This window comes from Ursus arctos, unplaced genomic scaffold (genome assembly GCF_023065955.2).
Source record: "Ursus arctos isolate Adak ecotype North America unplaced genomic scaffold, UrsArc2.0 scaffold_23, whole genome shotgun sequence".
In the NCBI taxonomy this organism is placed as follows: domain Eukaryota; kingdom Metazoa; phylum Chordata; class Mammalia; order Carnivora; family Ursidae; genus Ursus; species Ursus arctos.
This window is the reverse complement of record NW_026622908.1, coordinates 18,794,763-18,815,882: the sequence shown is the minus strand read 5'-3', so window position 1 is coordinate 18,815,882 and position 21,120 is coordinate 18,794,763. Positions and strand designations below refer to the sequence as shown.

Sequence of the window (21,120 nt, the reverse complement as noted above, 5' to 3'; positions counted from 1 at the left end):
TTCCAGACCTCATACTATTCCTAACACTTGAGATACCAGATGGTTCTTTGGGGAGAAACAGTGTATTATGGACTTTAGTCTAGAAAGGAATACATTTCAGGATCTGTAATTGCCATAACAGAATTTCAGCTCTTAAGTGAGCACACTGTCTATTGTCAAAAGCACGTGAATTCAATAAGCAACATAATTAGTTGTAAGTGCACTAGACAGAACTCTGGGTTGAAATGACTATTATTCAGTTCTTTCCAAAAGAATAATTGGGTGTACATGAAAAACATCTATCATGACTGGTAATTTCTGCTATTCCAACTACTACACATTTTCACTATAATGTCCCAAGGGCATGTCTAAAACTAAAGGGTTCATATCACCAGTCCAGTATCTCCTTCATTTCTTCTAGCCATGGACCCTACTACCATCCACCCAGGTGTTCCATCTTAGAAACCTGGGAGTTATCCTTGGCATCGCCCTCTCTCACTTTCTCTAAGCAAATATCAGTAAGCCTTGTTGCTTCCAATCTATCTTCTCAAATGAATTTGGTCTCCATCCCCAACTGTATTATCTAAATTCTAGCTATTGTCATCTATTGCTTGGATTACTGGAACAGCTTTGTTACTTGACTCCCTGCTTCCAGTCTTGACAGTAGTTTCTATTCTATGCATAATGGTGACATTCTGAAGCTGGAGTGATCAGGCGAAAATACAAAGGTGTTATGGTACTCCAGGCATGAAACCTTCCACAGCTCCCTATTATCTTTAGGACAAAGATGAAACTCCTCTGTGGTCTTTCATGATCTGGTTCTGTATAAGCTGCTCTCTTTCCTTGTCCTCTCCACTCCACCAGTTGGACTCTTTTTCAGTCCCCGAGACATATCAGGCGCTTTCTTAACTCTGAGCTTTTGGCACAATTTAGTTTCTTCTGCCTCAAACGATTCTTTCCCTTGTCCTTTTGGATTGCTTCTACCGATTAAATACTTTTCAGCTTACTTGTTGTTTCTTCCTAAAAGCCTTCCTTTTCCATGTTAGGAATAATGTGGTTTATCATACCTTGAACTTCCCCTATGATAATCGTTACTGCATTAATATAATTACCTAGTCATGTGACTGTCTTCCCTATGTTACATTATAAATTCTACTACCTTCTTATTTCCACTGTGAATACTTGTAGAATGGTTGAACTAAAGAATGAACGGAATTTCAACCATTCATTCCACTGAGTTTTCTAAGGTCTATTCCTGTATCAAACTAAATCAATAAAAAGCAACATACTGAAAATAGCACCAGGCAGAGCTGCCTTTATCGTATTCTGATTTTATATCATGTCTTCAGCTTTTATTATAATTAAGTATTAAAAAGGCATTTATTTAAAAAAAAGCATTTAAAGTTCAGTTGGTATCATCTGCAGTATCACTGTTGATAGATGTCAGATGGAGTCCATTATGGAGGAATCCATTAATGAAATTTCTCTTAGAATTTAATGCTAAGATAAATCTTGTTTCTACTGACAAACTGTTATATTTCCTACTATTAAATGTAAATTCAATGCATACATATAAAATACCTACTCTGAGGAAGAACTTGTCTAGTTGTTGGGATTATGAAGATAAATAAGAACAAGTCAAAGTTCAGTAACCTGCAGATCCTGTTGGATGGTGAGCTTCTTGAGGATTGGATGAAAAAGGAGGTATGGGAGGTGTGAAAGTGGCTAAGTAGATTATTGTCCATTATCATAGCCATTGGTGAATGCAACAAATGTTCATTAAGCATCTATAAAGTACTGTGCCAAGCTGATTTTACATTTGTAAGTATGGTCATTGCTAATATTAATCACAATACTAGTAATAACTTTGTAGGGTTTTTACGATGAAGTAACAAATGTCAAGTATTCACTGCATGTGTAGCACATAATAAATACGCAGGAAATATTAAATAAGGGTGAATAAGGGTTCCTAAGAAAGCAGCCCATTTTCTGACTTGGGGTCTTAAAAGCTGATCAATGAAATGAAGAAATGGCAGATTAGGCCAAAGTAACACCTTTGTTACATAGAAAGGCAATGCTGGAGCATTGTATCTAGTGTGAGAGCCAAAGTAACACCTTTGTTACATAGAAAGGCAATGCTGGAGCATTGTATCTAGTGTGAGAGCTAAATGGATTTGGCAACTAAAACCTCAAATGAGGTGGGCTTACCCACCAGACATAGATAATGGTGAAACAGGGTGGGCCTTTGATCAAGGGAGGGATGTGGGGGGAGCTGTCTGGGTGAGATTTATAGTTTGAAAGAACAGCAAAGCATTCACGTTCTCTAGTTTTCCCCATTAATTGTTAGCTGTTATCGTTGCTTTCCCCAGATCTCATATGAAATAAAATAGAATATATGGAGAATGTAATAAGAAAATTAAAAATAATTTAATCAATACATTTTTGCTTGGTTTCAATTTGTGTTCTTACCTACATAAATAGTAGTTTGTTATGAACATCTTTCCCTGAACCAAGACCTTTTGTGAAAAATTTATGTCTCTTTATGAAAATTATAGTGCAAATGCATTCAGTTTTTTTAAAGACCATTAGAAGCAAGTTGACAAAAAACAAATAATGCATAATGGTTTTTGCTCTTTTCCTACATTCAAATCCTGGCTCTTAAGAGAGTAAATGATAAACTATTGCTGAGCTCTCCATTGTGGAGCAAAGTTTTACTGTTCAAAAGGCACTATAAATAAAATACTTATGTGTCATAAATTAATGTCGTCTGCCCCTTATGAATAGAGTAGGCTAAAAACTATATTTGCGTAAATTTGTGTTATGTATTTTTCTTGTACCACTGTGGTCTTCTCCAAAGCACATAACCTAATGGCATTGCCACTGTAACTCATTGGCTGACTGATTCAATTATGTTTTCTCCACATCCATAAATTGCACAGAATGCTTATTAGGTACGTAGAATTCTGGTTTCCCTGAAAAGTCATTGCTGCCACTTATTTCAATTGCTGGATCTATTTCCACAAACTTGAGCTCACAAGAGCGCAAATGCTTTATTCTCTGCAAATACTAAAATGTTTTCAAAGAGTTTTGTTTGTAGTCATGGTCTGAAAATCTGCATATTAAGACTCCCTTGGCAACAAAATTAGGACTCAACTTCATGTTAGTATTTCTATTATTTTATCCACCTCAGCGTTACTTTTGCAAAGAAGCCTTCTCTGGCACTTCAGGCTAGGGCAGAGGCCCCTGTTAGATGCTTTTATATAGATCCTGTATCGTGTAGCACGATTGCAATCAATTATTGGTGTAATCATTTCCTTGACGTCTGCCTTCCCCACCAAACTTGAGACAAGGACTAAATCTTGAACATATTTTTATTGGCCTTATCTAGCACGATGCCTGACCGATAGCTGTGCTCAACATAAATTTCTAGAAGCAACATGCAAAAGAAAGCATTATTTTTACTTAAGAAGTTTAGAGATCAGTATGAGACTCAGTGTGAGTTTATCTTCAACATGGAAAAAGGAAACAATTCCATAAGTATGATTTTTAAATCTTTTATAATGATTTAACGTGGACTAGTTGAAAGAATGCGTACATTCAAATCAACACACTTATTAAATTATTCTTTGGAGTACAGTATTCCAATAAATATTTTCTCTTACCACAGCTTTTTAACAACCTAAAGGGCATAGCAGAGGTGTCAGAAACTAATCGTGCTTGCGGGTATTATTAGATAGAAAAAAAGGCCTCCTGTCTCTTGGGTTAATATTATTTTAGAAGTACTTAATCCCCGGGCTGCTAAGCTAATTGTTGGGGAAAGGCTTATTATTAGTGAAGAGAACAAAACATATGTTCCATGACTGGAAGAGATGATGGGCTATATAGGTCATGGATTCTATTTGACTAAATTACCACTGAACCATATCGTGCAGGAGAGGCCGGGGCCAGTGTGGAAGTCAGCATGTTATCTTTCTTTTCCATCTGTACAGTGAATATGCATATCCTGGCTATTTGAAGCCTCAAGCTCCCATATGAAGAGGCATTGTTAGATATTATTACCTTAGGCATCTTTGCTTTTATGATATATTTAGTATTTTAGCCTATGCTCCCAAGTGGAATGATTTATGCATAGAACGCCAAACCAATTTATTTGAAATCTGAAAGCCCATCTTCGGAAACAACATTACCAGGGACTTCTTTCCCCAGGGCGGCGAGTAGCAGCATGTCAGCCGGCCTCCATGGTTCCTAACAAAAGCCCCGTGCAGCCGGTGGTGGTGGAGGGAGGCTGGACTGAGCAGACTCAAGAGGAAATTAAACTCATGGAACTCATAAGACATACAGAGGTACGCTCTTCAAGACTTCAGACATTAAACACTCTGCCTCTTTAATAAGGTTTTAAAAGTATAGTATTGAATTTTAAAATTACGCTATTAATATATCCTCAGCATCTGGTCAGTTATGACCACATAAGCATATGCCAAGCCTTGAGTTGGCATTTGGAGAGTAGTTATCTAAAAGACAGCCAGCTCATATGAAAGTCTGTTTTGTTTGAATGGAGACCAGAAATTATGACCTTAGCAAGGAAGAGAAAAAGGCCCAGTGGATATGTACAAAGGTAATTATAATAAGTGTAGTCAAGTTGAGCCTTATGGCTTCATTGCTCATCACTCCTAAGGGTATGTCTCAATATGTAGAAAGAGCAAGGAGCAAAATACTAATTGCAATGGAGACATTCAGGAGTGAGGAATTCAAAAAGCAGTTTCAGTCCAATTGGTTAATCAGTCAGGATTGCCAGACATAAAAAAGTCGAGAAGAGAAAGGTCAGCTGTTGAGAGAGGACTGGGGATAGAGACCTGGGAAAACTTTTTGCTTTGTGAAGTTTTTCATCAAAATGATATGTTCTTATTTAATAGGGTTTCTCAAATCGTGAAATGTGTTCAATCTAAATCTTAGGCGTGTGCCCAAGTCAAGGTTACTAGAAAAAAAGAAATTGACATTGCTAGAAATATGACTTCTTGCCAAGCTGGGAAGGATAAATCACTGACCAGGGAATGAATGCAAAGCATTGAACTAGGACATGCTTGAAGTGGGATGAAAAGCTGCCTGGCAGGGATCTGGCAAAGTATAAGGGTGGCTGCTGTATTTTAAAAGACAGAGAGTGAAGATTCAAACAACAGTCATGCACATTCCCTTAAGCATTTCTTGGTTAAAGAAAATGATGTTGTGATTCTAATCAAAAACTCATTTGTTAGATGCAGAGAAATTGCTCCGTAGGAGAAACACCACACAGAAATCCAAAAACACATCTCCATCCATTTCTCCAAATTATAAATGAAAGTTAAGTGCTTTGCCAAAATAAGTGCCTTATTATTATTACTTTAATGGTTATTATTGCCTTTGGTGACTCATGGAAGCAAGGGGAATTTACGGAAGAGTCAGTGACAAGAAAGGGTAATACACTTCCAAAAATTTTTTAAATATAATTTGCAATTATAAGTATTTCTGCTTCATCACATTCTTCATACACACACTAACCAGGCAGTTCTCTAACCCCGGTATTCTCCGGGCTTTTCTTACCAGGCGCACCTTTTAACAGTTCAAGAACTGCAAGCAGAGAGAAATCCTCCAGTTGAAACTAAACGTATCGCCGCCGTAGGGCAGAGCAGCCTGTATAAGCAACCGGATGCAAAACGAGTTTGGATTTATCTAAATGGAGGCAGACCTGAAGAAGGCACTTACGCCTGGGGCAAAACTATTTCAGAGGTAAATCTAGTGTGAAAGGAGATTGCTTCATACGCCTGGATTCAAATCCCGGCTCTGGCATTTCTAGATTATAAGGTTAGGCAAATTATTTTACCTCTCTAAACCTCATTTTCCATCTGTAAAATGGGAATATTACTTTACTCACAGGGTGGATATAATGATTAAATGAGCTCAATGCTGTCTGACATGTGTGTGAATCAGAATATGACACTTGGCCAGGAGGGACCAATGATAATCAAATCCACTGTAGTGAAAGAGGAAAATCTAAACTTTAAAAGAGTAAATAGTTTTCCTGTTGTTTTTAAAACCCGGTTCATAAAAGAGTGATTTATTTCCCCATCAGGAATTATTCACTAGATATGTTTTCTGTAGGGAAAACAACAGTATTCTTAGAGAAAACCTATCAAATTCTTACTACCCAGGGTCCTGGAACTGTGGCAAACTTTCCACTTTCAAAGTTAAAACATTGACTGAGGAAGCAATAAGTAGCAGTTCATTTATTTTTGTAATATCAAGGATATAGTCGGAGTGCCTGGGTGGCTCAGTCGGTTAAGCCTCTGACTTTTGATTTTGGCTCAGGTCATGATCTCAGGGTCGTGAGATTGAGCCTCATGTCTGCTTGTCCCTTTCCCTCTGCTCCTCTCCCCACTTGTACCCTCTCTCTCTCAATCTCTCTCAAATAAATAAATAAATAAATAAATAAATAAATAAATAAACAAATAAATAAATAACGATATAGTTCTAATATTTGACATTTTGCCTTATTCTTTACATGAAAACCTTAGGCAACTACTAAATGGATTTTGGTAGACTTTTTAAAGTCTTATCTTGTGGTCAAATAATTGGCTTTTTTAATTTTGTGAAATGTTTTCATAGAATTTTTGCTGGGCCAAGAAGAAGTCATATAAAAATGAGATGTTGTTTGGAGGGAAAGGCAAGACAGGGCAGTAGACTGACCTGGAGGAGTTCATGGAAGCTGATAAGGATGCATAGAGTAGGAGGTGCACCCCAGAAGAGTTCTAGAACTTTAGCTCAGGGATTTTTAATGAATTTATGCAAAGGTTTTTGGGTAAGAGTATTTATCACAGGATATTTATAACACAGATATATTAGGGGAAAAAAAGCCAGATATATTGGAAATAATTTAAACAGTCATCAATGGTTAAATGAAGTTAAATGAGTTGGTTAAATGAATTATAGTACATAGGATAGAATATTATGACTCAATTAAAATCACCTTTGGAAAGAATAATGACTACTGTCGACGTTCCAGACTAAGTGAAAGACACATAGCATAAAGCACGTGGAGTTGGATTCTGTATATGCATATGCATACACTTGGAAACAAAGATGTATTTTATTTTTGAACGTATTTACTGGATGGTCTGGTTGTTGGTGAGCTAATAAAGGTCACCACCTTTCTTTCTTGTGTATTTTTCTCTGCGCTCCATATTTTGTAATGATGAATACAGATTGTAAGAAAAATGTGTTAGCTAAGGGATCTAACATTCCTCTCAGAGAAGTACTAACAGCATGTGATAAAGGTCAAATTAGTAGTGCAGGCAGGAAGTTCAGTAGGAGTTCAGAGAGGGGAACACTGCCCACCTGGGGTGAAGGAGAAAGGCTCCACAGAGGAATCAATCAGGACCTCTGATGAAACTTGAGAAATGGGTAAGACTCAATATCTTAATGCTTCAGAAAAAGCATTAATAAGGATGAGGGGCACTGAACATAAAGGGGTATCGTTGTTAGGATTCATCAATCATATGACATAGACAGTGCTTGGACTCAGAAATAGGGAGAGATACATACTACTGGAGAGATAGTTTAGAAGCATATGGTGGACCCCACATGCTATCTGTATTAGTCTACTTGGGCTGCCATAACGAAATATCACAGCCTGGGTGGCTTAAACAACAGGAATTTACTTTTCATAGTCCTAGAGGCCAAGATCAAGGTGCCATCAGGGTTGGTTTCTGAAAAGGACTCTCCAGCTTGTGCATGGCCACACCTCACCCCTGTGTGTCCTCACATAGCTTTTTTCTGTGCATATGTTGAGAGAGGGATCTCTAGTGCCTCAAACTCTTCTAATAAGGCCAGTCTTGTCATATTAGTGCCCAACCCTTGTGGCCTCATTTAATCTTAATTACCTCCTTAAAGGACCTTTCTCCAAATACAAGCATAACAGGGGTTTCGGGCTTCTCCCTATGAGTTTTGGGGAGGACACAGTTCAGTCCATTACACTATCCCAGATTAAAGTGTTTGAACCGCTAGCTTTCTCTGAATAAGGTAATGGCATGGTACAAGCAATGTTACAGAGATTAATGTGGTCTCAGATATAGAAAGATACTTAGGAAATGTCTAGAAAGTTTCTGAGTATTGTTTCTTCCTTTGCTTTATTATTATTTTTTTTAAAGATGTTCTTTCTGATATCTGTCCTTTTCTTTTCCATGCTGTCTGTTTTTGTATTTGGGAACTTGCATGAGATCCTTTGTGACCCGTTAGAAATGTTTCTGTTCAGGCTATCAGGCTATAAAGAATATGTCTGGAGAGTGCACTGTGTGTGAAACAAATAGACAACAGGAAGAGTAGGACTCAGATTTCACTGGGGAGTCTGGCTAACACCACCAGTTCCAAAGAAAGCCCGTTTCAGTGGTTGGTACTTTTACCAGAGAAATGAGGAACAGAACACATTTCAAAGTGCTTCCCTCGACTTTCTGTAATAAAACCCCCAGATGGTGTTTGAATCCCATCTAATGCGGACTTTCTCTCGGCTTCTTTCACTGCTGTGGCTATTCTGGATGATTTAACCACATTCTTCCTACCCACTCTTTGAACATTGCTAGAGCAACTCTCATCTCCAGCCGATGCAGGCTCATCTGTCATCAGTGCGCTAAGGCGCCTCCCTCCCCAGGGTTAGTGGCTCTTTCCTCAGGGCCAGCATCTTTCTCTGATTTATGGCTGCCCGGCCCCTCCTTCTGTGGTCCTGATGCGTTTGTCTTCTCCATCCCTGCAACATCCCTTTGATTCTACAGAATCTCAAAACCAGTGTGTTCTCTCTCAGCCGTGCACAGCTCTCCATGCATAAGCGGAAGCCGAAAGGAGGGAAACAGGTCCTTCTGATTTGTCAAGGCAAGTACCTCATGCCTGCAGGGCATTTGCAGTAGTTCTGTGATGCCCGCGTGCCCTATCCTGAGAGGACTAGTCTGTGAAAGCTAAACCCACAAAACAGATCGTGGGTAAGGAATTATGCCAGAACATTGTTCCCTTATTATGAGCTTTTGTTATTGCAAAAATCACACGATTTAGATGACCCGCTGTAAAGAAGATACTTGAGTAAGTTTAGATACATTTGAAAAACCAAGAATTTAAGAATGTCATTGAAGGTCATAAGCTGACTAGATATTTTAGAGCCTTTTTGTACTGAAAGTGCCTTATTTCACCGTTTTTCTTGAAAGAATTTTGTGAACTTATTAGCTTTGTCTCGTGTAAATAGATCTTTGTGAAAACCAAGTGAAATAGCTATGTATTTAAGTCACGTTTTGCATTTAGTGTGTGCTTTTTATTAAATAACATTCATTTTCTAATTATAAACAGCACACACAATCAATAAATAAAATAGTGACATTTTAGTGGTAAAGTCAGGAAAAGCATTAAGAATTACTTTTATGTAGGATCTTTTCAAGGTGCAGGAGTTTTTCCCAGAGACCTGTCCATACATATTTTAGGGCAGTTTTCCATTGCTCCCACCCCAGATAGAAACCCTGTTGTGAACTTGTTGGGTGTCTTAAAGCAGAAAAGCAAATTAACTGCTATGGACTGAATTGTGCTCCCCACCCCCAAATTTTTATGCTGAAGCCCTAACTCCCATGTGGCTGTATTTAGAAATATGGCTTTTAGGGGGCGGTTAAGGTTAAATGAGGTCACAAGGGTGGAGTCCTAACCTGATAGGATTTGTGGCCTTTGTAGGAAGAAGAAATGAGGGCCCTCTCTTCTCCCACCATGTAAGGACACAACAAAGAGCCAGGGAGAGAGTTGTCACCAGAAACTGAATCCGCCACCACCTTACTCTTGGATTTCCCAGCTTCCAGAACTGTGAGAAGTAAATGCCTGTTGTTCAAGCTGCCCAGTCTATAATATTTATTTTGGCGGTTTGAGCAGACTAAGATAGTGACTACTATTATGGAAAATCCAGAAACATCACAAAGAAAAACCACGTGAATCAATTGTAATCTCTATGAATTTTTTGATTATTTGAATCACATTTATTCTGTTTTCAAATTATATAAAAACATGTAGTCACTGAATTAAAATTAGAAAAAGGACAAAGAAGGAAATGAAAATTCTATCACTCACAAATAACCAGATATAATTTTAGTGGCTATGTTTCTATGGTTGCTATATAGTTACAAATTTTTTTTTGCCATTGTGATCATAGCAGATCACATGGTATATATAATTTTGCAACCTGCATTATTCACCTAACAGACTATTGTAACTTCCCCCCATATATATAACATTATTTAACAAAAGAATTATTTTTAATAGCATGGTAATCCATCAAATGGACAGATTATTATTTATTCATCCAGTTTTCTATTGTTTTTCATTTTAGTTGTTTCTAATTTTTTGCTGTCATAAAGCATGTTCCATATATATGACATATAATATATTTTATATCATATAATATATAAAAATATAATTATACATATATATGTATTTAATTTTCTGATTATTTCCCCAAATAAATTCTTAGAAGGATTGCTGGGTCAAATTATGTAAACATGCTTGAGAATTTTGGTAGCTATTGCCAATAGCGAATGAGAGTTTCTACCTACCTGTTGTATACATGAGGTGTTAACAATGCTAAATGCAGTCATTTAGAAACATGTATTTGCAGGTTTGACAGGAGGGAGTGTTATATTCATGCTTTAGTTTATATGTCTTTAATTGCTTGTATAAGTGGTTTTGATTTGATTTGACTTGACTTGATTTATCATTTATTAGCTATCCACAAATTTCCTGTTAAATCCTTTGCTATTTTTCTATTGGACGTATTTTTCACACTGATACAAAGTTTCTTTTTTTAAAGTAATAAGCCCGACTACATGTAACTTTATCAGATTTATTGTAACAAATTTGCCATTGTGTCTATGGGTTTTTTTAATGTATAGAAATTAACATATTTTAAAAGTTTGTTCTTTTGCTTTTAAATGTTCTTTTTTTTTTTTTTTAAGATTTTATTTATTTATTTGACAGAGACAGCCAGAGAGAGAGGGAACACAAGCAGGGGGAGTGGGAGAGGAAGAAGCAGGCTCCCAGCAGAGGAGCCTGATGTGGGGCTTGATCCCAGAATGCTGGGATCACACCCTGAGCCGAAGGCAGACGCTTAACAACTGCGCCAGCCAGGCGCCCCTGCTTTTAAATGTTCTGATAGTCTTTTACTATCCTGAGGTCATAGAAAGATTCATCAGATATTCTTCAAATTTTTTATAATTTTGTTTTTCTCTTTTACTGTTTAAACTGTGTGAAACTCTCTTCTAGCGTAAAATTTGAGTGAAGCTGGTCTCTGCTTTATTTGTTGGCTTTAAATTATTATCTCAGCCCTACTTACTGACTAATCCCAGCTGAGCTGAAATACAAACGTTTAACATACTAAATTCTTAATCAGCTTCTGCTCTTAAACAATCTAATATAGCTAATACTTCTTGAATTATTATAGCTTTATGTTATATTTTAATATCTAATAGAAATTGCCTATCATATTTTGTTTTCAAATTTCACCTGAATATCCTTGCATGTTGATGCTTATAGATGAATTTGGAATTGCATTTCAAAATGTGAAAATCATCCTGCAGGGGTTTTGACTGTAATTGTGTTAGGCTATTAATTAATTTCATAAAAATCAACACCTTTTATGATATTCAATCTTCACCAGGTTGAATTCTGTGGCATTGTTTTTTATGTGTGTGTATATATATGTATATATTCATATATATGCCTTTTTTTGTCCTTCAGTAAAATTTTGTAATTTTTAAAAAAGATTTATTTATTTATTTTAGAGAGAGAGAGAGAGAGAGAGTGCATGGGGGTGGGCAGTGCAGGGGCAGAGGGAGAGGGAGAGAGAGAATCTCGAGCAGACTCCGTGCTGAGTGGGGAGCTCCACACGGGCCTTGATCTCACAACCCTGAGATAATGACCTGAGCCGAAATCAAGAGTTGGACCCTTAACCAACTGAGCCACCCAGGAGCCCCGCATCTCACATCTTAAAATAATTGGCATTTCTAATTGGTTTTGCTGTTAGGTTGGATTTCCCCCCAAAATGCCTATTTTTGTGAACAAAAAAAACTATCAGTGTTTTATAGTTTATTTTGTTCTTGGCCACTTTATTAAACATTTTTCTCTTGTTATTAATATTTGATTCACATAAATTTTCTAAGAATAAAATCATATTAAGTTCACATGATGATTTTGTTTATTCCTATAGATGAACTATTTCTCTTATTCTGATTTTAGGTTTTATTGCATTGGTTGTAATCATAAAAATGAATGTTCTTAACAAATGAAAACAAAAAAACAGCATCTTTTGACCTCATGAATAACTAAAAAGTTGGAATGCTTTGGTTTTCTTTTCCTTGCCCATGTCTCTTTTTGATGATGCTTTGCATTTTTACTTTTTTTTTTCTCTATGAAGACTTTAAAATTTTTAATTCATTTATTTTCTGGCCATTTATTTATTTATTTTTGGTAGCAGTTATATCATGTTCTAGTGGTCTCACTGCTTACTATTAGTCATCTTGTATTATGACTTTCCCATAGTGAAGGAGTTTCATTCATTCCTTAATAATCTGAAATGTATGTGGGTGATATGTTTCCTGAGCTTTTGTATACATGAGGATATCTTTTGTTCCCTATAACCAAAAGTAATAATTCAGCTGGATACAGAATTCTTATGTTAAAAACTTTTTTCCTAAAAAGTTCATATTTTATTCCATTTTCTTTGGCATTCATTTTTGCAGGAAACAGGTCTAAATATAACTGAATTTTCCCCCATGTCTGAAATTCATACTTTTCAACTCAATTATATTTAAGTGTTAGTCATTTTTTCATTAACTTTGCCTTGTCCTGAGTTTGCCTATTTGGTCTGAAGACATGGGTCTTTGTTGGGACAGGAAAGTTTCCTTCAGATTTTTGGTGTTTTTTTTTTTGATAGTTGCTTAAGTTTAATTTATTCTGAATTCCTCTCCAGTAACACCAATAATGTAGAGGTTTAATATCTGATGTCTTGACATTCCAGATGTTTAACTTTTCTCTCATAAAATTTATGTCTTATGCTTTCTCTATATCCTATGAGGTTTTCTCAAGTTAGTCTTCCCTAATACTGATTTGATTTTCTACAATATTCAGTCTGCTCTTTTTCTGCTTTCAAGACAGATTTTAATTCAACTATTGAGGCTTTTATTTCCTTACTTTCTCTCCTCTTTTCATTTAGCTCTCTATTCAGCCCAGTTTGAAACCCGGTTCCTTCTCTTACTCGCTCTGTGACCTGGGTTAGGATATTTAATCTCTGCTCTCCAATTTTGTCATCAATAAAATGGAGATAATAATTCTTCCCATAGAATGAAATCGATTGTCCTTGGAAACTTTCAGTAAAGTTTTTATCCCGTAGAAATGTGTCAATAAATGTTAACTGCTATTGTTACCATCACTATCATCACCATCATTGTCATCATGTCTGCCTGTATCTCAGTGATACTTCTTTCCTTTAAACTGCTGTCATCCCATTTCTGTGTGTGTGTGTGTGTGTATTTACAGAAGTCATGTTTTACTGAGTTTTGGGAAAACCCAATACAGATATTCTCTAAAATGTATTCCTGCTGTAAATCTTTTTCTAATTCTTCACCTTGAGTGCAGGGTAAAACGTACAGCTTTTTATGTTGTAGGATACTTTCTTAAGCCTCATGTTGTTGCTGTTGTTAATTTTTAATCTATACCCCCTTATACAGGGAAAGGTCTTTTGGCAGAAGACAGGATAGGTCAGTTCTCTTTGGTTGCCCTAAGTTTTGACTAGGGAGCCGTCAGGATCCTCTACTGGCTAAGTCCCCAGGCTGGTTCATACGCACAGTATGGAGTCAGGCTGCCACTGACTGGCTGCTACCTTGCGGGACGGCTAGGGCTACACTTGAGACCACTCTCCCACTGCTCTTCTCTGACCATCCACAGAAGGGAATCTCTTCTTGGGTAATTTCAATTCTTATTCATCCCTTGCCTGAAGTAGTGGGTGGAATCTGCACTCTCTGATTGCTTCGTCTCATCGCTGTCTTGTCTTGCTTCACATTATTGATTCATTTTCCATATGCAAGGCGTCATTATGTGCCCAGTTCTGCCCCCTGCCAGGCTGCATTGTCGTGAGTGATAGCCCCTAAATAGATCTATATTTGGAGCTCGTGTGGACCTGGCTCCTGCATTTTGGCGGAACAGGCATTTGGCATGTATGGGAGGAAAAAGTCATACAGGCAAGTGTGTAGAAACCTCTAATTTTCCTCCTCCTTGCTTTTATTATTCTGTCTTAAAGTCTTATTCACACGTTCATGGAACTGCCCTTAGGGGTCTGGCAACATGTTGACTAATCTTTCTAGTACCATTGACACTTCACATCTGTATATGTATTTTTATGAATATTTCAAGGAAAATTGAGAGAAACTGAATAAGGCCCTTACAGATAGTTTTTAAATTTTCCAAGTTAAAAAGGAAAAAAAAGGACTTTCTAATCAGAGAGTTGAAGAGGTCTTAGACCAAAACTTTGATTTTGATTTTATAGTTGAAGAGACTCTTTTCATAGAGAAGTTGCCCGACTAGTCTGAGGGCAGACACAGGCCAGAGGCCCAGGTTTCCCCAACTGTGAGTCAGTGCTTTTGTCCTGTGGGTTCCTTGCTTGTTGAAAAAATATATATATTTTCTGCTATTCTGACAAGTGTAGATTCTTCAGCCAGGGTCTTTCATATTTAGGCGTTTTTTAAACAGCAAGAAGCCTTTTTCCACGTGGAAATAGAACTACAAGGAAAAATCCACTAAGAGCACTGAAGTTCCTCTTCCCACCTCCTTCTATAACTCTTTCTAAAAATCACAGTGAAATAAATAATCAACCTGAGATAATAGTTCTCTTAAAGGGGTTGATTCTTTAAGACTTACTCATGTGGTGACATTTCACATTCCATTACGTCCGTCCGTTTATGTTTCAGCTGCTGGATGACTGCTCCTCTCGTCTTAAGCTGGCCCGCCCAGCCAGAGCCCTGTACACCCCTGATGGAGAACCAATCCTCTCATGGGACGGCATAGAGCGGGACATGGTCATCTGCGTGTCCACAGGACCTGGCTTTATAACTCAAAGAGGTATGGGGGACAGTCTCTTTTCCATCAAGTTTTTGAAGAATTAAAACATTCAGTTTTTTCTTCAAAGAGCTTGCTTTCTGAATTTTATATCCCATTGTGATGCTATTTAATAATTATCTTCCTCCACACTTTTCTACTCCATGTTACTAACGTTAGATTTATATACTTCTGTGCTGGAAACTCACTGTTGACATTGTTTGCACTCAAGAATTCAATCAAAGTTCTGTTAGTCTTGAGCCTTATCCAAGGGACTTATTTGCAGAAATTCTAAATGGCCTCATTTGAAGGTATTCCCTTAGCATGAACCCTGAGGAAAGGAGGCTCTGTTGACTTCCTACTTTCAAGTTATTTAAAACTTAATGGTTTCTTAATAGCATCTATACAGTTTGCAGATTTCTTTTTTTTTTTTAAGATTTTATTTATTTATTTATTTGAGAGAGAGAGCATGAGCAGGGGGAGGAGGGGCAGAGGGAGAGGGACAAGCAGAGTCTGAGCTGAGCAGGGAGCCCGAAGAGGGGCTTGATCCCGGGACTCTGAGATCATGACCTGGGCCAAAGTTAGACACTTAACTGACCAAGTTACCCAGGTGCCTCAGCAGATTTCTTTTTTTAATAACAAGGATGTATATGGTCATTTTATAACATTATCTATTCTTTGCTAATTTTCTTTTAGAAGTGCTAGAAATGGAAAAGAACATATATTTGTTATTAAACCAATTCTTGTCCTTTATCCTGTTTGCCTGAGGAATTTAAAGCCCCTTTCTGGGGGTAGGTATCCATTAACAAAGACATAATTTTCCGGAATTCTGAAGAACATGAAATCACTTTAAAGGAAATCAAAAGATCAGGAAGTGAATTACCTGGGATCCCTAAAAGAATTAATACTAGATTATTTCTTTTAAAAGTCTCCATAAAATTGTTATTGCTATATTATATGTAAGGTACAGAAACCAGAACCTTTTAAAATAGTTGCAATCATATCTTTACATTTAGCCCAGAACAAAAATATAGGAATAAAGACTGAAATGTAGGAAGACAAGGATTTATTGGGATGCCTAGCACTGCTGTGGGGGATGCCACAGCTATTCTTCCTACATCAAGAGGCTCTAATCTTTGTATTCTTTGTAGACTGTTGTCTCCATCATTCACCATTACCCCCCACCCCAGCTCTTGGTGGCCCTCATTATGTGGTTGCTTAGAAGAACACACCAATGATGGGGTTCTTATCATTAGTGGGTATTAGTTGACAGTTTTCTGTGTTCCCAAACTACGTAGCCCTATAAAAGAAATATAAGCCAAGGTTCCTTCCCCAAAAGAGTTTTCGATCTAGCTAGGTATATGACACACTTGAAATATTACAGTACAATTGAATAGTAAACAAGTGGTGCAGTAGGAGGTATTTTTCCAGTTTCTTCAGCGTTTATGCTTAATCTTTTATACTCTTGGGATGGTCTCTTTTTGCCTGGCCCCTACCCTCCTGGCCTCACTGTGTTCGTTGGACCTTTCTGATAAATAAATCTAAGTATGCTTCAGGCAAGTAGCCAAAAGGATATCCAAAACACAGAGAGAAATGTAGGCCCCCTTGCCAGATAGCAAGCATGTGACCAAGAAAAATTGAAGGAGAGAGAGAAAATAGGAAATGCAGGTATTACTTTCCCTACCATTTTCCTCCATGTTAGCTCTGTGGTGAAAGGAAGGCTGTGTAGACAAACATTTATTTTTACATCTTTAATTCTGTGACCACATGGATTACTATGATGTGAAAGTTGATTCTTTTCCTCTGGAAGTAGGTTCCCTTGTTCACCTTCATGGTGAAAATGTTAGTGGTTTTCCCCAATTGTCTAAGTTCTTTTCCATGGGTGATACGTATCCTAGGAAATCTGACTGGTAGAAGAGTTTAATTAAGTTGTTCTTCAGAAATTTATTTTATTATATGAGTTGCCGTTTATTGTGTTTCCTGAAATAAGTAAGTTAGAAATGATAATTAAGTAGAAATCTAAATATTCAGAATATTTTTAAAAAGAAGAGAAATGCTACTAGCGTGCGCGCACACACACACATTATTTATGAAGAGACAAGGAATCATCCCATTCAAAATTTTGCTGTGACCTACTGGCTTAACTATGTGGTAGAAAATAAGGCAGCCTGGGAGTTTCAAAACTAACCACTGTATAATAACTTATTTTATGTACTATAGAGTACAAACATTTAGCATGTGAAAGTTAGTCCTCAAAGAATCACACTGGGTTTTTGAAAAATGGATTTGTTTTGGCAAAACAAATCAGATGCTGTTAGAATGGTTTCTTTCACACAAACCCCCAATGAAATTAAAAGAGTGCTTTATGCCATTTGTCATCGAATTGGAACACTGTTCTCACTGCTGTGTTTACCGTCTTTTCACTGGGTTCAATTTCTAGACCACTCCCAGGTTAGCCTCCAATTCAGGCTTTGTACAAAGCCTGGAAGGAAGCCCTCTCCAGAACTGCTATTCTGTGGAAACCCAAAGAATGTTAACACGTATCTGATGTGATAAGCAAGTCAAGTGTGTAATGAGGGAGTCCGGCGTGGGAGTCAAGGATTTCTGAGAGATCTTCGAGTTTTCATCTTGGACTTTTAATTACTTTCTATAAATACATTGACACGTCTCTCAAAATAATCTTTTTAACAGAGTTAAAGCAACTGATGGAGGTCAGAGCGAATTATGCCAGAATCCGAAGGCAGCAGGGCCCTGAAGCCACAAACATTGTGGTGTCACAACCTGACAAGCTGCAGTTTCCGGTACATCTACACGGTTAATTTCTATGAGAGCCATCACATTTTGTGCTGTATTTTGCTGGGATAACTCTGTGTATACACTCACATGCTTGCTATGATATGACAGTTATTCATCCTTTCTAATTTTGTATAATATCTTTAAAAAAGTTATTACCCTCCACGTTTTACATAGAATGGCATTTGATGCCTCAAATATGTTCTTAGAAAGGCAACAAAACTAGACAAAATAATGTCAGTAAAATAACTATCTTAGATGTATGTTCTTCCAGAAAAAAAACAGGAATCTATTATTATTATTGAAAAATAATTTAGTGGAGTCAAGTAATATTATATATATATATTTACATATATATATATACACACATATACACACATGTAATTTTTATTTATTATAAATACATCGTGTGTATTTATATATATAATTTAGTGGGGTCAAGTAGTGTGTGTGTACATATATTTATGTAATTCCATAATAAAATAGACTGTTTGACCACCTAACACTAAATTTGACCCAAACTGACATTTTTCCGTTTCACCCACCATATTTTCCAAACCTTCATATTAAAATCCTACATTTACTGATTAAAAATGAAATGGCTGGAGACCACTGAATAACACGTGAATCAATCTTTCCTCCTCCAATTTCCCTTCGGTTTGGCCTGTGGTAGCAACGCAGGGCTCTTTATGGGGCACAGCTGCAGAACGTGTCGGGCACTAAAGTGAAGCTAGGTAATTCCAGACTAAGCTCAGTAAGCAGAAGTCATAGACTGTATTGTCAACACAGAACTTAGAGAAAGGATCTACGCACTGTTAAAAAGAAAAGTCACAAGGGGCGCCTGGGTGGCTGGGGCGCCTGGGTGGCTCAGTCGTTAAGCGTCTGCCTTCGGCTCAGGGCATGATCCTGGATCCCTGAGATCAAGCCCCGCATCAGGCTCCTCTGCTGGGAGCCTGCTTCTTCCTTTCCCACTCCCCCTGCTTGTGTTCCCTCTCTCGCCAGCTGTCTCTCTCTCTCTGTCGAATAAATAAATAAAATCTTTCAAAAAAAAAAAGAAAAGTCACATAAGGAATCAAGGGAAATCCCTAGCAATCTTAGAAAGCAACACTCCAGGAAGAGAAGAGAAAAACTTATCTGTTAATTTCTTCCTGCAAAGAAGAAAGCCTCTTTTGTTGTGTTGTTTTACATAGCAGTGACAAAGCAGAGTTTGGTTTCCGATCCTGGTCGAAAATTTCAAGAGAGCTCTTCTTCTCTCTCTTCCTCTGAAAACCACTCACAGCTCTGCCTGAATATAAATTGCAACCTGGCTAGGTGTGTACAGAATGGCTCAGCTGGCTCACTCCTCAATCCGCCACTTTAATGTGATGCAGTAGATCATGTCTACTGAAGGGGGGCTCTTGGTAATCGTGCAGAAGGCCTCGTATTTACTCCCAGTCTGCAAATCAGGAGGGCTGCGTGAATAAATTCCTGCTGCTTCCAACACCACTAAGAGGAGAGCACATCGAGGTGAAATTTCACATGTTAAATCCACAGCAATTTGCCCTTTTGCAGACACTGTTGTGCAATGTTAGAGATGTGAAGGCTTCCCAGAACAGCCTTGTGACACCTAGGAGAAAAAGATTGCATGTGACCCCCATTTTTCTTTTTCTTTCTTTCTTTTTTCTTTCTTTTTTTTTTTTTTTTTAAGCAAGAAAGTCAAAATAAGAAATGTTAAGGAATGTGCTCCAGGTCAGAAAGCAGGACAACAGGATTCTTACCTGCTGGGCCTCTGCTTAGAATGACTGGATCACAATCGCTGCAGACAAAGAACTTTTTATTTTTTATTTTTTTCAAAATTCCTTGAAAACAAAGGCATTTCTCTAGGTGCAAAAGTACCAATCATTTTGCTGCCAAAGAAAAGTTGATTTGCTATGAAAATGGCATAATTTCACCCTGGATCAAATGTGCAAATTCTTGTGAAGTCTTCACTGCTGCATGTGAATACGCCTGAAGCGAAAATTGGCAATATCACACAACGCTCTATCAAGCACCAGGAGACATAAGGCAAAACTCTTAACTGAACTTTTCTATTACTAGTAAATGGGATTTTAGATGTAATATAACAGTCATCAACACATCACATTTTAGCAGCAAGGCAGCGACACTTACTTTGTGGACGACGGCTTGCGCGGGGTATCTCGGCAGTTCATAGCCACTTTTAACTGAGACCAAGGACAGCCCTGCTCTTTCCTTATTATTGACCTTCCTCCTTGGTTGGTTGCAAGGTGGGCTGGGGAGCGGTTACCTCAGCAAGGACTATTGGGTAAGACTATGGCAATTCCGTTCAGCCTCCCTAGGCTTTTAATAAACCCGGTAATTTCCTTTGGGGACATGTTTATCACATTTGAATCAGCTTCGTATATATAAGTCACATTTCAATATTTTCCTAAACCATTTATTATTAAATACTAAAACAACCATCCTCAAGTCCATGGCCTTCTCCAGAAATTTATTTCCTGCTGGTTCACAAACACCCTTAAGGTGATCCAGATGTTAATCAACAGCATGCCAGCATCTGTGATTGTCCTCAGGAGGAGTTTTCTGGATGTTTCCGCCCCATCTCTAGCTTTTGTTGCCTGACGAAGTGTTGGGGGGAAGGTGCATGCTTCTAAGCCTGCTGACTAAAAGTAACATGCCCGAAAGTTTGACAGACATTTTGAGATTAACGGAGAGTGTTTTATAAATAAGAAAAATTTATCTGGGTACTTACAACAGCTTTGCAAAACAGGACACATTAGTAACGATTCAAAATGCAAAGGTAGTTTTATAGACAATAACCCTGAATTTCCATTTCTTTCTTGATTGTTCATAATAACTATTTTTTTTTTTTTGTGGATTAAGGAAGCAGAGGAAAAAACAACAAAAGGGAAAGATAAACGTGTTCTCTTTACAAGAGAATCACTTAGAAACTGTGGCTAGTGGCTGTTGCTGTGTTTACTAGTAACAGCCCAGGAGTGCTGAGTGTTGTTGACATTTGTGACTCACCCAGGCAGCAGTTGTTTCGTTTTTTGCTTCTTCTTCTGTTTTTTTCTGGCATCATTTGGAAGAGAGCGATCAAAGCCCACAGATGTGTGTTATTCTGGGTCATCACGAATCAGATGCAAATGTCCTCAATTAAATGGAATTTGGACCCATTGGTGATCCTCAGTTGTTTTTATTAAACCAATGGTTCCAGTT

General features: G+C 37.6%; 1 protein-coding gene across 1 annotated transcript in view; it reads left to right on the top strand.

Moving 5' to 3' along the window:
- DCDC1 (doublecortin domain containing 1) overlaps window positions 1–17,980 on the top strand; it is a 415,749-nt gene extending 397,769 nt beyond the window's left edge. Inside the window, exons 35-38 of the mRNA XM_057317241.1 lie at window positions 4,186–4,322; window positions 5,560–5,742; window positions 14,985–15,135; window positions 17,803–17,980. Of these exons, the coding sequence (XP_057173224.1) occupies window positions 4,186–4,322; window positions 5,560–5,742; window positions 14,985–15,135; window positions 17,803–17,930 (599 nt within the window). The 3' untranslated portion in view covers window positions 17,931–17,980. The remainder of the gene's footprint in view (window positions 1–4,185; window positions 4,323–5,559; window positions 5,743–14,984; window positions 15,136–17,802) is intronic.
- Window positions 17,981–21,120: the final 3,140 nt, after the last annotated feature.